The sequence below is a fragment of the Rutidosis leptorrhynchoides genome, unplaced genomic scaffold (genome assembly GCF_046630445.1).
Source record: "Rutidosis leptorrhynchoides isolate AG116_Rl617_1_P2 unplaced genomic scaffold, CSIRO_AGI_Rlap_v1 contig171, whole genome shotgun sequence".
Classification (NCBI taxonomy): Eukaryota; Viridiplantae; Streptophyta; class Magnoliopsida; order Asterales; family Asteraceae; genus Rutidosis; species Rutidosis leptorrhynchoides.
In genome coordinates, this window is record NW_027266420.1 from 69799 (window position 1) to 85570 (window position 15772).

The 15772-nt window shown below is 38.9% G+C and overlaps 1 protein-coding gene across 1 annotated transcript; it reads right to left on the reverse strand.

Moving 5' to 3' along the window:
- Positions 1–866: 866 nt before the first annotated feature.
- Positions 867–3970, reverse strand: LOC139881564 (protein NSP-INTERACTING KINASE 1-like). Its single transcript, XM_071866014.1, has 11 exons — positions 3850–3970; positions 3584–3716; positions 3305–3376; positions 3074–3217; positions 2879–2950; positions 2717–2776; positions 2538–2635; positions 2243–2389; positions 1789–2130; positions 1304–1683; positions 867–1187 (listed from the first exon to the last, which is right to left on the reverse strand). Exons 1-11 carry the CDS (start codon positions 3968–3970, stop codon positions 867–869), a joined length of 1890 nt encoding a protein of 629 aa, XP_071722115.1.
- Between the last annotated feature and the right edge of the window lie 11802 nt (positions 3971–15772).

Here is a 15772-nt window from a genome sequence, read left to right on the forward strand (position 1 = left end):
AATTTTTTTTTAATCAACAAAGTAGGACTAGGACTAGTGGAACGTGATCGAGAATAGTCCATCTGAGCTACCAAGGAGGATCACAATCCCGACACCTCCACCTCAGCTTCCCATAACAAGAATTCCACTTATATATTCAACCTCCACTACTGCGTCAGTTCATCCAACACAACTAAAAATAACACAAGAGCAGCTAACGAGAAGACTAACATTAATCGCTAAAGCATGTATTGTGCGCTGTCTCCTACTAAATTTAGTAGTGTTTCATCTAGTGTCACAACTAAGGAGATTTAGGACCGACTTGAGCTCCTTTATGAAGAAAGGGAGCATGTACCTGAAACGTGCTGCATAGCTTTATGGTTGCGAGATACTTGTACCAGCACAAGTCATATTTAGACCATGTGTGAGCAAAGACATGCCTGAAATATCTGAAATCCAACATGAGCGTCCACGCAGTTCAAGACATTATTTCGAGGCAAAATTAGAAATGTGATGACACATCCACTTCAACAAACTGCAGTCAAAACTTACGTACTAGAACTTCAGTTCAAGAAAAGAGTGTCCATTTCAAAGACCAAATTCTGTACAGTTGCAAACACTGAAGCCGTTTGGAGCTGACATATATTGGATCGACTATAATACAAATACAAATACTCATCTTGTGCTCACACATTCCAGATAGCTCTCAGATCTCTCATGTAAATTCCTTACAATGTTTACCCCATTTAACTCAGGTATGCTATAAAGTCATACGAAAGGTCACCAACATGAATTCATTTTCTCTATATGCAATAGCTACAAGCTGTTTCAACCTCCTCCGTTTCCAAAACTATAGATTTTGTCAATTCTTCGAAAAAGAACCATAGTCACCTAGGGCCTGAGAGCTCCATCGCTTGGACCAGCAAGGAAGAATCATCGGTGAGATCGGAATATCTGTCTGACGATGAGAACTCATGAGGCTTGCCTTTGTTCGATTCAACTCTCTGAGAGGCTTCCCATCTTTCCGCGAGGCCATCACCTTCGAGCATTCGGACCACTTCCGACATCTTTGGCCTGTGAGCGGGAAGGTACTGGGTGCATAGGAGTGCTACTTGTACTATTTCCTCAAGCTCAATCCGATCATAGTTGCTTCGGAGGTCCTTGTCGACAAGCATTTCCAATTTCTTCTCTTGATGAATTTTCTTCACCTGAAGTGATCGCTCAGTGTTAGCCAAGTGAGGATAACCAAACATCATGAAAAAGGAATGAGAACATTAGGATTGATATCGAGCAAATACAATCTTTGTAATGAAGTTTCGCTTACCCAATCGAGCATCGCTCCTTTCTGATTAGCAGCCTTGCCGAACTCTAGTGCTCTCTGTCCAGTGATCAATTCAAGAAGAAGAATCCCAAACCCAAACACATCCGTCTTCTCAGAGGATTGCCCTGTGGAGAGATACTCAGGGGCTATATGACCCACTGTGCCTCTCACGGCCGTAGTGACATGCGAGTCCTGGTGATCCAAAAGCTTAGCCAGCCCGAAATCTCCAACCACAGCCTCGCAATAGTCATCAAGCAATATATTTGCTGCCTTTACATCTCTATGGATTATCTTTGGGTCACATTGTTCGTGGAGGTACAGTAATCCCCGTGCAGCTCCTAAGGCAATTCTCTTCCTGGTGCCCCAATCCAAGACCGGCTTCCCTGAGAAACACAATGCAGGTCTTTCTTATACCTTTGAAAGCTAATGCAACACCAGAACTGTCATCATCTTTGGCTTTTCAACTCTAGAAAAGAGGCAGGCTTTACCTTTGAGGCGAGATGCAACACTGCCGTTGGACATGAATGGGTATATAAGGAGCTTTTCTGCGGGCGTGATGCAAAACCCATACAACCTGAGGAGGTTGCGATGCACCGCTAGGCTGATCATTTCAATTTCTGTCTGGAATTGGATCTCACCCCCAACAGCATTTGCGTCTTTAAGCCTCTTGACAGCAACGAGCGTGCCGTCTTGAAGAACACCCTTGTAGACATGTCCAAAGCCACCCTTGCCGAGAATGTTCTTGCTGCTGAAATTATTTGTGGCAATCTGAAGTTCCCTAAAGTGGAACCTCCTCAAGTTCCCCAGCGAAGCTTCCTCATGATGCCCATCTGAAATTCCGAAAGGAAGATACAGAAGCCCAAGTTCCCAGTTAAATTCAGGCATCCAGACATTTATCATACAATACAAAGATTGATTCTAGATTTTGTAATTTTTACAGACCCTTGACATCAAAGAATGTGGGTTGGTTGTGCCTTTGTCTTAACCAAAGAAGTATGCCAAAGGCGAGAATGATGAGACAGACACAACCGATGCTCGATGCCAAGGCAAGGGCTACTTTGTGATTTTCACGTTTGCTGGAGGGTAGCGCTGCATTAAAATTTTAAAGACGGGTTAGGAAGAAGGCACAGAGACCTTGAAAAACATAGTGTAGAGATTCCTATTTAACACAAAAGCAACACGATATAGAACTTTACTGGAAAACAGAAAATAGCATATGGCAAAGCTCAGGCTTTACTTTGAGAAGTATTTAAGCTCATGGACATAGGCATCAGCTGTGTTCCGTAGCAGTCTGGCTCAGTGCCAGTTGCGCATATTTGAGGGTTCCCAACAATGCTGCTCCAGAGATAACCAAATTAAATTGTGACTTTAATCTATATACACACAGAGACGCGAGAGAGAGAGAGAGAGCATTACTTGAATGTTTTGGCCAGAATTCTAGGGACAGGGCCGCTCAAGTTATTGTAAGACAAATCACTGTAGAAACGACCAAGAACAATGGGCATGAGAAAGTTGTACTCTCCCGAAGCACTTCCTATTTAACGTGTGCACATGGAGTCACAGAATTAGAACACTCACAGGAATTGAAGCTGAGTCATGTTGGCCAAAGAGCTCGGGAATGCACCGGAGAGACTATTGTTGTTAAGCCTCCTACAATCATTTGACACCAACCATGTTATGTTTAGAGGCAAATCAATGCCAAGAAACACGGTTCTCGTGTAAGTGCCACATAGGCTTTATTTCTTTACTTAATACAGTATAAGAAAGGCCTACATGTACTGAAGACTGTTCAGATGACCCAATGAGGAGGGGATTTCTCCGGTGAAGAAATTATTGGAAAGATCGAGAGTGCGAAGCCTCGAAAGCCTCCCAAGCTCTGGAGGAAGAGGCCCCGTTATGTTGTTGTTCTGTAAGAGCCTGCAGGCGTGAATAAAACTTAAGTAGCAGTCCTTGCTTAATTACATCAAAGGGAGCTCTGATCAAAATGCACTCTAAAATACTCACACGATCTGAAGGTTTGTCAAGTTGCCTATGCTTGGAGAAAGAGTACCAGACAAGCTCTGGCTAGGAGTTCCCCTGCAATACGTGACAACATAGCGCTCTGAACTTTCAATTCACCTCGATACTAATTTTGTCAACACCCTTCAGTTTCTCAAGATAAAAGGATGATAAAAACCACCACAGTTTTTCCATTTGATTTGTTGTGTAAAAAAGTGATTCTCCTACAGACACAAATTCCACAAACAGAGTTGGAGAAGAGGAAGAATGGGACTTAGTACTTACAGTCCAACAACTAAACTGTCAGTTGAACATGTGACCATAGTCCAGCTACATGGATCAACAGCATCCTTATCCCAATTCTCAAGCACATTGTGAGGGTCATGTAGACAGTCCTTTATGCGCATCAGAGCTTGCACTAAAATCATTCCAACACGAAGCCGAAAAAAGAAAGAAAGACAACCTTCAATTCTCAGCTTAAAGCCCCAGAAGAAATCTTCAAGCTAATTATGAACAAAACCAGGTGCGAGGTAAAAAAGCGCCCATCTTACCTTCAAAGTTCACACCTTTGGGAGAGAGCAATCCGTTTGCCGAATTCCAAATCCACAAAAAGGCCACTAAACACAAAGCGGCTTCTTCACCTCTCTTCAGTCTCATCGTATTGAGATTCATCAGAAGCACAGAAAACCCAGATGGGCTAAGGCTAGATTAGTCCAAATCTGCTTGAAGCAAGTGATGGTGCAGATAGAATGATAAATCTCTGCAATTACGTCTCTTGGCTGTGAAGTGAGTTTCTAGTATGAATAGAAACTTAAGGTATTCCACAGTTTTGCGTGTCAGACCCGAGAGAGAGAAAAACCTGCTTTCTCTTGTATCATATAAAAGAAGAGAAGCATGCTTTGCGAAACTGAGATGGGGAGGTCATGAAGAAAAGAATATTCAAAAAACCCCATGCTCTTAAAGTGAACAAGGCTTACCAAATCAAGGTGAGACTGTACAGGGGAGAGAATGGGTAATTCCCTTTGCTTTTTCAATATTAATGCATTTCCAACCAAGTTTTTTTCTTAAAAATAAAAATTCTTATAAAGTACTAAATTCTTTAAAAAAAAAAAAAGGAGAGGTCAGTGCAGGATGTTTTAAGGAATGAAGCACTGAATATTAAGACCATAGAAGTTTACAAATGGTGGTGCCAAAATCTCCAGTACGGTCAAAATCTGTATTGGGTCATATAATTATCCCTGCGCAGGAAGCCTTGTGGTTGTCTTCTTCTATTTCGTTGGATTTTTTTACATATAATTACAACCTGTTCCGCTTATTATTTGCTCAGTGATTCGGACAGAGGACAGAACAAGCTGTGAGAATCACGTTAAGTATGGTAACTGTTGGTTACTCGTTCATGCGTGCATTGGACACAGAATAAACACAGAATTGCTTTTGGCTGTGGCCGGAGCCCATGGGATGCCAACATTCCTTGTGGCTGGCCATTTGAGAAGAAGAGTAAAAAGTACTTCAAAAATTGAAAAAGCAGAAAACAGACAGTGCTTTTGATTTGTTTATTTGAGAAAAGAATGTGGGAATCTCGAGGGGCTCGAGATTAGATGATGGATTTGGTTACCCACACTCCCCATGGCCGCTGCTTTGCTTGAGTATCTTTATTTGGATCTTTCTCATTTTTTTAATGCAATGAAAATGTAAGCATACCTGTTTTCACTTTTGTGCTGTAAGTGTGAGAGGCTTGCTTTATTGATTCCCGCGACCCACTATCAGCTAAACAACCCCACTCCCCCCCTATCCTCTCTCTCTCTCTCTCTCTCTACTGTGTTGTTCAAAAAGAGTGAAGCTTTCAAAGGCAAAAGCTGACACCATTCTCTCTTGAATTATGAGAGAGAATCATGAAATGCTATGCCCGCGTGGAAACAGGGACATAGATCATGCCCTGTGCTGCTCAATTGTTTCGGTCTACTTTTCAGCTACCCTTTCCCTTTATTTTTCTTTTTCTTTTCTCTCTCTTTTTGATTTTGCCCTTTGTGGTGGACCCAAGAGAAAATTCTACTTTTTTTTCTGCTTTTTCACTGTACTTAACTGGATATGGGTTACAGGATTAGTGGCCAAGACCAAGCTATGATTTTCTTTCTGGGATCAAATCGCATCCAGAGATGCACTAGCCAGTAGAGATGCGCAATTCTATTTTGGGTTTTTTTTTTTGTCTTAATTTCCTCGTACAGCGTCGTGTCACACAATTCATTGAAAACTTACAAGTACTCATATATACAATATTTTAATAAGGAATTAAGACAAACTAAACTTGAGTACAAGTGTGGTATGACAATGAATTAGCTCCTCGAGAGATCATAGAAGAATCTATTATTATCAATTGTCTCCTTAAGTAACGTATTATTTGCCAGTAGATAGACTCGATTCAAATATCATATTATAGCATGGAGTACAAAAATCTTTGAAGAAAACTTAGTGCAGAGCACAAAGTTAATTTTAAGCTTCTTCTAGCTTTTGTGAGGAAAGGAGTCCGGTTAGAAAGAGCAAAGCACCAAGCAGGGGCGGTATTGTAGTTCAAATGCTATCATGCTTGCATCGCACACCTTTCCTTTTCCTTTTTGTTTTCCTTTATTTTTTGTCCATAACATGTTTTTTCCCCTTCATTTATTGAAACTTTTTTCTGCTTTAAAAAGAGTGGGGAAGGAGACGTATGGCTTGATGTCACTAGGTCAAGCTCAAACTGAAATCCAAAGAACATCTTGCTCATGGGACAGATGGATGATAGGGACCTCAATGCGATTGCATGATATTGGCCAAGCAAACCATAAGCAGGAAAAAGAGGACATCGACTGAACATAAGAAAAGAACAGGAGGGGCTTTAATATTAGAAAATGACAGAGATGCCCCAGAGATTAGGCCAAAAAATCTGGGAACAGCTTGTAGCATTTTGTCCCCTTGTCTAACATCACCTCCCTCCAAAAGAGTCGGTTCAATCTAGAGGAAATCCAGGAGAACCATCACATTTGATTTCCTCCTTTTTAATTCCTTTTTTGCCCTCCCTCGTTTCTTCAATATTGGCTTGTTTACTCAAAACAATTTATGAAGGAAAATTAATAATTCTGCGTACTCTAGAAACATGGCATTCTTATTCATCTACACCAATTATCGTCTCATACTTTGTTACTATTTTGAGAGATCATAAGAAAATTCATAGCTTTTGAGAACAATGACGAATTTGTGTGGACATTGAGGTTGCGGTCCAGGAATATCTATAAAATTCTAACCAAAAAGAGATTTTAGATTTGTTAGAGAGGTAGTTACCTAAATTGTTAGTTTTGTATCAAGACTTACACGAAAATAATGGTATAGGTAATTTCAGTTTTTGAAACTCATTTCTTTGATTTTATGTTACTAGATTCAAAAACAGGAGATTCTAGTGGAAATAAGCAATTTTGGGCAAAAGCACTTACATATTGAAATACTTGGATAATTACACAGACATTATCTGCTCTATTAGACAAATAAAAGACGTTTTGCAAGTTGTATATTGGAACTTGTACTTAGCCTCCGAGGCTTGACACATGGTGAACGACATGAATTTTATGTAAACTAGTGAGAATGCTGCCAAAATTACTCGTGTCTTGATAAAAGCCACTCATCTTCGATTGTGGATTCACTCATCATTAGCAACTCCCACATGAATCACTCCCCAAAGTACCAACCATCCAACCCTTTTTCGGTTGAACTTGAACCCCACTTCATTTATTTACACCGATAGAGAAGGACCTCTTGAGGTGAGAAATCGGGCCAGTTTGACCCGGGAAATGGACTGCCTTTACCCAGTCGGTCAGGCTAGAACACATGGAGACGGAGTAAGTTCCTTCACCGATTCAGTTCCTGGTTTTATACCAAGAACCGTCCCAGAATCGGTTTTTAGCGCTCTCTTTTTTCTTCACTTTATTTTAAAAAAGATTAATATGTTAAAGATAGGTTTTGAACCTGCGAAGGTTAAAATATCCATAGCCATTATGCCATAAATTGTTCACAGGATGTGCTTTCAAAATTAATAGTTATATTTCTTCGATTCAGGCCAATTTCCCGTTCCTAAAACTAAGAACTAACAATGACGGGTTAGGTTCCAAGTACATGTTCTAGGACATACTCATCTTGCAACCGGTCACTCCTATAATAATTTAAAATATATTATATATATATATATATATATATATATATATATATGTTTGACCATACCCCAAAAGAAAGTAGAAAAAGGAAACATTGACATAATGATGGAAATAGAGAGGACTGCGACGATTGTGTATAAAATGTGAGAATATTAATGATAACAAAAAAGGTACACCCCACCCCCTCCCCCCCCCCCCCCCCCCAAAAAAAAAAAAAAAAAGAACAAAGAAAACAGAGAATTTTGAGGGGTAACAATGATTGATGAGAAATGGAATATGGGATTGGACAAGAGGGGTTGATGTCAAGTGCCAAGGCTAATTGTTTAATTAGCTTTCCTTGAGGCTCGTGTGTGATTTGATTAGTAATTAGGCTTCGAGAGTGAGCCCAAATTATATTGGAGGGTGGCTATAACGTTGGTCTACGATTCGGAAATTCCCGGAAGAGAGAGAGAGAGAGAGAGAGAGAGAGAGAGAGGGTTCATTCAATGCAAGCGTATTGATATTGATGGGAGATGCATTCAAATTTAGATAGAGAAGACCCGCTGGTCGTCGGGTTCTTAATGAACAACACTAAAGTAGTCGAGATGAGCAAAATTATTGGGGAAACAAAGATGGAAAATATTGAAGTGACGTTGAAGCAATGACTGGATTATTATGGTGGACGACAGAGGGTGATGAGAGCTTTCGATTATTCAATAAACAGCTGCCTATCTATAAATGCAATTGAAGTTGTTTCGAATAGAGTTTCTCAAGAGCTCTGCTGTCTCTCGCCATATCACTGCCTATTAGCTACTTCTTTCCTCCCTCCCCTCTCTTCCTGAATTATCCTGCATTTTCCATTGTTACACGTTTAAATTTAATAATACACTTCATTTCGATGTTCAGCATAACGAGAGGAACCCAGAGAAAAAAAAGGGTAATTCAGCTCAAAACTCAAATCACATTATGATTTTTAATCCGACTTTAATTGCACTTCTTACCAACTAATCAACAGTTAATTGGAATTTATGGTTAATGCATTCCTGTAGATTAGATCGAACCAAACCTTGCTTGTTGGTGGAGATTACTCTTTAATAAAAGGGTTTCAACATTTTCCTTTATTTTACTATTTTTTTAGGCGAATTCAAAATAGTTAGAATTGTATATCGTTAATTACTAACATTGGTAAACAACTACAAGCATGAATACGCCCATGCTTTCATCAAAATTAGAAAATAATGATAACAATAATAGTTACATGTATCTAAGACATGATAAAGAAATGTGTGAACTAAAGTTGGTTATCCAACCAAAAAAGTAAAATAAAATTGGTCATGGAATCACCTTTGTTAATTTCATTTACTTAAGTTGCTTCAAAATTTATAAGAATATTCAATTACCTATACAAGTTGGTACATTAACTTTGAAGTTGTTTTATTGTTAGATTTTCTCTTTTGGTTCATTTTGGTTATAATTGATGTGATAGCTCCTGCAAGGCACGAATGTACATTAGCTCTAATTTAGGATGCATTTTATTTAGCTTTCTCAAGAGGTTTTCGGCCTCTAAAGCCCTTCGAGAAATGCTTAGATGTTTGGTAAGTATTTTGAAGTAATTTTCGATCAAATGCTGATCTTGGAAATGCTGAAAATAATGCTGATCTTGGAAATGCTGAAAATTTATTTTTTTTTCTTTTATTGAATAAAGGATAGGAAGGGGCAGTCACTTTAAGTGCCCGTGACATTATTATAGAAGTCTTCACACGCATCGGGTGTTCGGGAAACCTTACCATAAAGATTGCATAACCGTCATGCTTTCGGTGGTCGGATTAAAGGACGCCTCAAAAAGAGTCACAAGCCTTCACCACTTGACTACCACACTCAATGTTCGGTTGTTGCTGTTGTTCATGAATTTACATGGACATCCATTCAGACATATCGGGTACAAAACCACATGATGCTTTAGGCAGAGAATCTGGCTTCAGAGAAAGTTGAGACCCCATCTTGTCTGCCGATCTCAAAGGCAAATTCCAAAGTCCTTCCCATCCATTGATTGTTTATACCATATCTGGAGATAAATGGAAGATCCACGTGTTTGTCAAAAACCTTTTTTTTTTTTAAGTCTATTAACATTGAAACTGTTCTCTATTATGCCAAATCTCTTTATATGTTGCAGTTGCTTAGGGCAAGGTGTATCTCTTGTTCCTAAGTCGTAATTTCATTGGATAAAACACTATTTAGCTGACTTCATATTCTTTGCCCCATTTACATAAATCTCGTGGTAAAAATAAGTACATACATCTAAGGGGGCTAAGGCATCACTTCAATCATGACACTCCAATTATGAGCTTCTAGCTCCCAGGCTTTTGAGGCTGTAGCCACACCTAGGAAGTAAAAACCACTGGAAAATTTGTCTGTACCAATGGAACCATCAAGATCCGCCCGGAAAGGAAGGCAGATAAAAATTGCAAGAACGATTGGTCCCCGAAAGAAAGAGTAACCTGCAACAAATCTTCAAGGCTTACCATAAACCGTTAATGAGGATGATTTGAGGACTCTCATGCTGTATGGCTCGCTTGTTGCATCCCAAGAAAAGCTGTGACAGAGAAAAACAAAAATGGACGCTCTCCATCATCGCGTTCATCAGCTACAATGAGCACTGTTCATCTCGGTCAAACTTTTTCTCTGGACTAATCCTTTCTGGGACATCTCGGGGTCACCTGAGCGGTGGAAAAAGGAATAAATAAATAAGAAAGAAAGAAGAAAGTGGTGATGGCAATTTAAGATGCTGGAAAGCGAAAGTGAAAAAGTAGTTCGAAGAACAACGATCCCTGCAGGAAAACATTGGGGGGTCCCCGAGCCTTTGCCCCCTTGCAAATGGATGTCATGTTGGCAACAACCTCAAAAGACTCTAAGAAAGGACCCATTTGCATTATTACAACTAATTATGATCTCTCTAGCTTGTTTCGCAACTTTTCTTGTTCGAAGTAATGATTCGGTCTTCGGGCCTGTTGAGAGATCGTTGATCTTATCCGTTGCTTCATCTACCATGTACATCGCAATGTCGGTCCGTTGGCTTACCCCGCTCACTACACAGTTACTCTTTTGCCTTATATACTTTTGCGGACTGATTGCACGCTAGAGAGTACGCTCTTTCTTTCCCATCCAAAGATACGCCGGTGAGTTCACTTCACTGCACATGTCTACTCTCATGCCTCCACGACCGGACTCGAGCTTCCTCTCCTTATCTACCCATAAGGTGAACTTACCTGAGCTGAATTTTCAAAATGCTTCATTCTTTCAACTTGAGACTAGAATGAAATCTGGGTACCGAATAACAGATTACTCTATATCTCAAGCTACTTGGAAGATTCAACAAAAATAGGTCCATGAATGGCTCATACTGGCAAAGCTATAACTAGTTCAGAATGTATGCATGGAAGGAAAAGTGTCAGGAAAGTCCTTAACCTATTTACTAGTGCTAATTTAGTCATAAACCTTTTAATTGTGCTAATTTAGTTCTAAACATCTGATTTAGTACCAATTTGGTCATTTTCACTAATATTGGTATGATATTGCTGACATAGATCAACCGATTTATGTGGCACCACCGGTACTGACATGGACAATTTTAAAGTAATATTTTAATTTTTTTGATATTTTATTATTTTTCTAATATCATCTTTTTTATGATTTTTTTTCATTTTTTTATTTATGCCTTAAACCTTTTGTTGGCCAGCAACCATGGTCAGGGTGGGTGGCCTTGCCTGGGTGAGGGCCACCACTACCCACCTCGAGTGAGGCTCAGCTGAGTGAGGACAAAGCCCAACAAGGGCTCCCCTTGCTAGGTATCTCTCGAGTGGAGGCAACGTTGGACAAGCTCACCCTAGCCTAGGCTAGGGCCGACCTCTCCAGATCAAGCGAAGGGAGCCCTTGTCAAGGCTTGCCCTCACATGTCTAGGGCTCGCTTGTAGCGGGCGACTCTTCCCTAGGCGAGGCCAACCTGCCCAACCATCGCCTCTGGCTAGTGACTAGTCACTAGCAAAAGAAACAAGAAAGGCAAAACAATAAAATGAAATTAAAAAATCAAAAAAAATATTTTTAAAATATTAAAATATTATTTCAAATTGTCCACGTCAGCACCGATAGTGTCACATAAGCTTGTCGGTGTTCACATCAACAATATCCAATTGAAATTAATTGAAATAACTTAATTGTCAATAAGTCAAAAGGTTTTAGGATGAAATTGACATTAATGCAGTAGGTTTAGAACTTTCTGACACATTTCCCTTATGCATGGATCTTATCTAAATTGAACATTGATCTCCTAGTTCATGTTAGAACGTAAATTCACTTCAGGGTAGCGCATAAGAAGGCAATTGGGCTTTCCAACTCTTTCAGCCGAAAAATTTAGAATTTCATCTACTTTTTGAATATCATTTGTCCAGCCGAAGCTGGATTTGAGTCGGCTTTAATCTTCACATGATTAACCATCAGAGATTGTCTCAATGGCCACCCTTCCCACATGGGAAGGGGAAGGTGGGGAATTCAATTTCCTTCCTTCTTAGAGGAGCTAAGCATAAGGATGTCTTATTTCAAGTGTAGAGTTTGACTCCCACACTCTATAAGGAAGCGAAGTAAAAGTTTGAGAGTGAATTGAAAATTAGAATAGTAAAAAAAAAAAAATCTTTACATGAGTGAAATAATTAATTTGTGAAAGCCAATTTTGATTCGTTCCTCATAATACCCATGTGAATATAAAGATTCAAATGCACAGAACTACGTGATAACTAAATTGGTCAAACAGGTGTGGTTCCGGCCGAGTTAGATTTGGGTGTATAGAAAATGGATCTAAGACATTTTCACCTCATATTGACCCATTTTATATAATACAATTCTAGCAACTCATATCCTACTCAACTCAACTCATTCTCAACCAATTATTAACAATTTACCCCCTTAAATATGGAAAATAGCATACTAAAAGGAAAAAAAGACTAATCAATTAAAAATAAATTAAACATGAAAAAATTGGCAAATAAGAAATTATTGTAAATTTTGACGAATCAAGCTACTAACACATCTTCTATTATTTCTCTTGGTGCTAGAAATTTGATCTAATCTTCTCAGGAGAATATTTTTCTTTTACTTATTTTGAAAAGGGGAACAATCCTTTACTGCACATATATCTTTTAAAATAGAAATAAAGGGATGCTTTTTGTTGTAATATCTATGAAAGCATACATAAACTATATTAAATAAAATAAAATATGAAAAAGGTCAAAAATGGAATTGCCGTCTTGCTGTAAATCCACCTTGAAATTTGCAACATCTCTTGCAACCACCGACGAGCCGTCATTGCCGCCGCCGTCAAACGATCGGTGTGACTGAGCTGTTGCCAAGTCATCACCGGGGACTTACTCATCACCGGGCCATCACCTCCATCTCTTGACTACTCTTTCTTTCAACTAGGTCACAAGCTCGAGCTCGCAATGCCATCATGCTTGACTGCTAATTCACCACGAGGTCGCTAGCTCGTTGTCAATGGATGCCGAGCTTGATCCCACCGTCAAGCAACTATTTTCGATCATATCTGAAAAGTAGAACAGAGAGAGACACCACTACATCCGCGAGCCATGGACATTGGTGAGTTGCTAAAGACGTTGTCGGAGAGATCTACCGCAACTTCGGGCGACGTTGGCAGCAAGATTGACCGATGTAAACGATGTTGCCAATGGCCATGGCACAATCAATGCCCATCGCCGCTCTATCTAGCCCCTCTCTCTCTCTCTCTCCGGAACCATTTCTATTGCTCTTCCTGTTTTTCTTTTTCTTTTTTCTTTCTTTAATTTTTTCCCCGAAAGTAATTATGTTGCAATGAAATGGATTTGTAATGTATGTCCTAACCCATTAAGACCCACATGTAATTAGGTATTTATCTTTCAAATTCATAAAGACATTTTTAAAAATTTTAGGCAACTCATTTATCACCAGACCTATTAAGTATGAGTTAAAAAACTCATTTAGCTACCTCTAGCGCCTTGGATCACAAACTTATGGTCCCCCACTTCAGTCGGTCACTCTCGACTGGCCATTCTACACCAATGCAGATGAAGAAGATAAGATGAGAGGGAATGAGACCTCCCAATCATCACAGAATGATGGCAGATTTTGTCTTCCTGCGGGTAATTTTTCATCATTTGTCCCTTTCTCTTCCATTTCTTTTACTCTAAACATATTCTACGTATTAACGAGAAGGAAGAAGGTGTCAAATAGAAAGCTCCAAAGGAAGCTGCACTACTCCTTCATAACGTGATCGAGGCGTAATTCAAATATTGGGAGAGTGACAAAAAGAATTTACTCCAATTCGGCCTCGTTCCGTCTTGGTCACTTCGCTTTTCTCATCGATAGGTCTATTCTGTACAACCAGGCCACAAGATATTGGCGAGCCAAGGAGAGATTCACGCACGCACGATAACAGACGGTCCCAAAAATACGTGCAGAAGCTGCACTAGGTGGGAACAACTATGTAGCAGGCATCTGAGAAGTCGTTTTCCTTCAGAACTGGACAGTCGAGACAAGGTTCGACACATTGGCACATTTCGTCATTCGATCTGTCCAGCTGAATCTCACTACTGACAGCGCAAATTTATAAGGGTGATGTGTTTAATGACGAAATCTATTATCTGCTGCTAGTTTCTGTTTCCATACCCAGCAAATTATTCAGATCTCAGCTGGTTTGATGATAAGCAGTAAAGAGAAGAAGCATTTGCAATCTCTCTGATGGGTAATTTCAGTACCGAATCGTGACAAATTTTGAGCGCCCCAGCGAGCTCAGCTCACCTCTGCTTACTCTTTTGTTTTTAATTGGATTATTTCATCCGAAATATTGTGTAGAGAAACCAGTGGGATGGTTTTCATGTCGCCTGAGTGTGCATATGAGAGGTTGCATGTAACCCCTGTTCCGCATAGCGAGAACACCTAGACCTCCATTTTCTCACATAGAAATGCACTTAATGCCATCTAGTTTTGTCGCACCCCTAACTTTACAAGAAAAGGAATGATAACACGGCCATCTGAAGACGCGGCCTCATACATAAGCATCATCAATCTTTTATCGAAATATAATACAATTATATATTTGATAAAAGAGTCGTATGGTTACAGGATCAAAATTTCTGTAATCCATCAAAAATATATATACATCTCTATCCAACAACTAGACTTACAAGTTCATCTCACACAAAAATAACTCATACCTAGAAATCCTACAATCAAAATGTTGTTGATAACCTAAACACTTTAGTCCTACTCACGGCTAGTTGAAAAACTTGAAAAGAAAGTAAGACAAATAGTTGAAAAACTTGAAAAGAAAGTAAGACAAATGAAATAAGCAACTACAGCCAAGTGAATAGTACATCTTCTAACCAAATTGAATATTTGCTATGCATTTTTATAAAACGATATCCTAACTTATCAATGCCAAATTCAATATACAATATACGTAAATTATCAAAAGTGGATTATCTCTTTTCAACAAAACTTTTTACATATCAAATCAATCAACACTATCAACTTAACAATATCAAAGCAACCATCAATAGTTCATTTTATTAATCGATATCTATTAAATTAAATGCCAATGGTTCATTCCGTTGACTAATCTAATGCTAAATATCTAAAAATGGTCACACTTAGCACCCGTGACCAAGACGATCCTTTCTTGGCTATGTCTCCACCTACATCAGCTAATAGTTCAATTTAAAAGGACACCCTACTAATTGCATGGATACTTGCCTCTCCACGAGTTTTAATTATAGTTACATGAACATAATCTACAAACCTCATTTTCCAATAACCCACAATTAAAACCAAAATACATCACAAGACTCAAGTTCAATAACCAAATCCTACAACTTTTCACGATTCAATATATCAAACAAAATCCTTTCATAAACAAAAATATATAATCTTTCACGACTCAATTCATTAGTTAGAACATTTTTTGTGCAAGCATATCTCAAATCACAAGAGAATTCATTTCATAAACTAGATTCATAAAGAAGTATATACATAAAAGAAAACCTCTCACAATACATTTCCTAAAACGTTTCTCAAACTATTCATAATTACTAAAAGTAATCATTGTTCAATCAAGACTTTTATACAACAATAATGCCATTCCATAATTCATAATATATCTAATATATATCGCTTTCAAAATATAAGTTTACAAACTCAAAGAAAAAATGGCACTACTTATCTAGGAAAGCCAAAAACTAATTTATAAAGGTTACACGAACCGACAAACTCATATATC

What these genes read in the sequence shown, in the direction of transcription:
- LOC139881564 (XM_071866014.1), bottom strand. Translation starts at nt 3,970, where the DNA reads ATGAATCTCAATACGATGAGACTGAAGAGAGGTGAAGAAGCCGCTTTG. An exon ending in CAAAGGTGTGAACTTTGAAG is followed by an intron (nt 3,717 to 3,849) that starts GTAAGATGGGCG and finishes GAATGATTTTAG; the next exon opens with TGCAAGCTCTGATGCGCATA. An exon ending in TTGACAAACCTTCAGATCGT is followed by an intron (nt 3,218 to 3,304) that starts GTGAGTATTTTA and finishes TCACGCCTGCAG; the next exon opens with GCTCTTACAGAACAACAACA.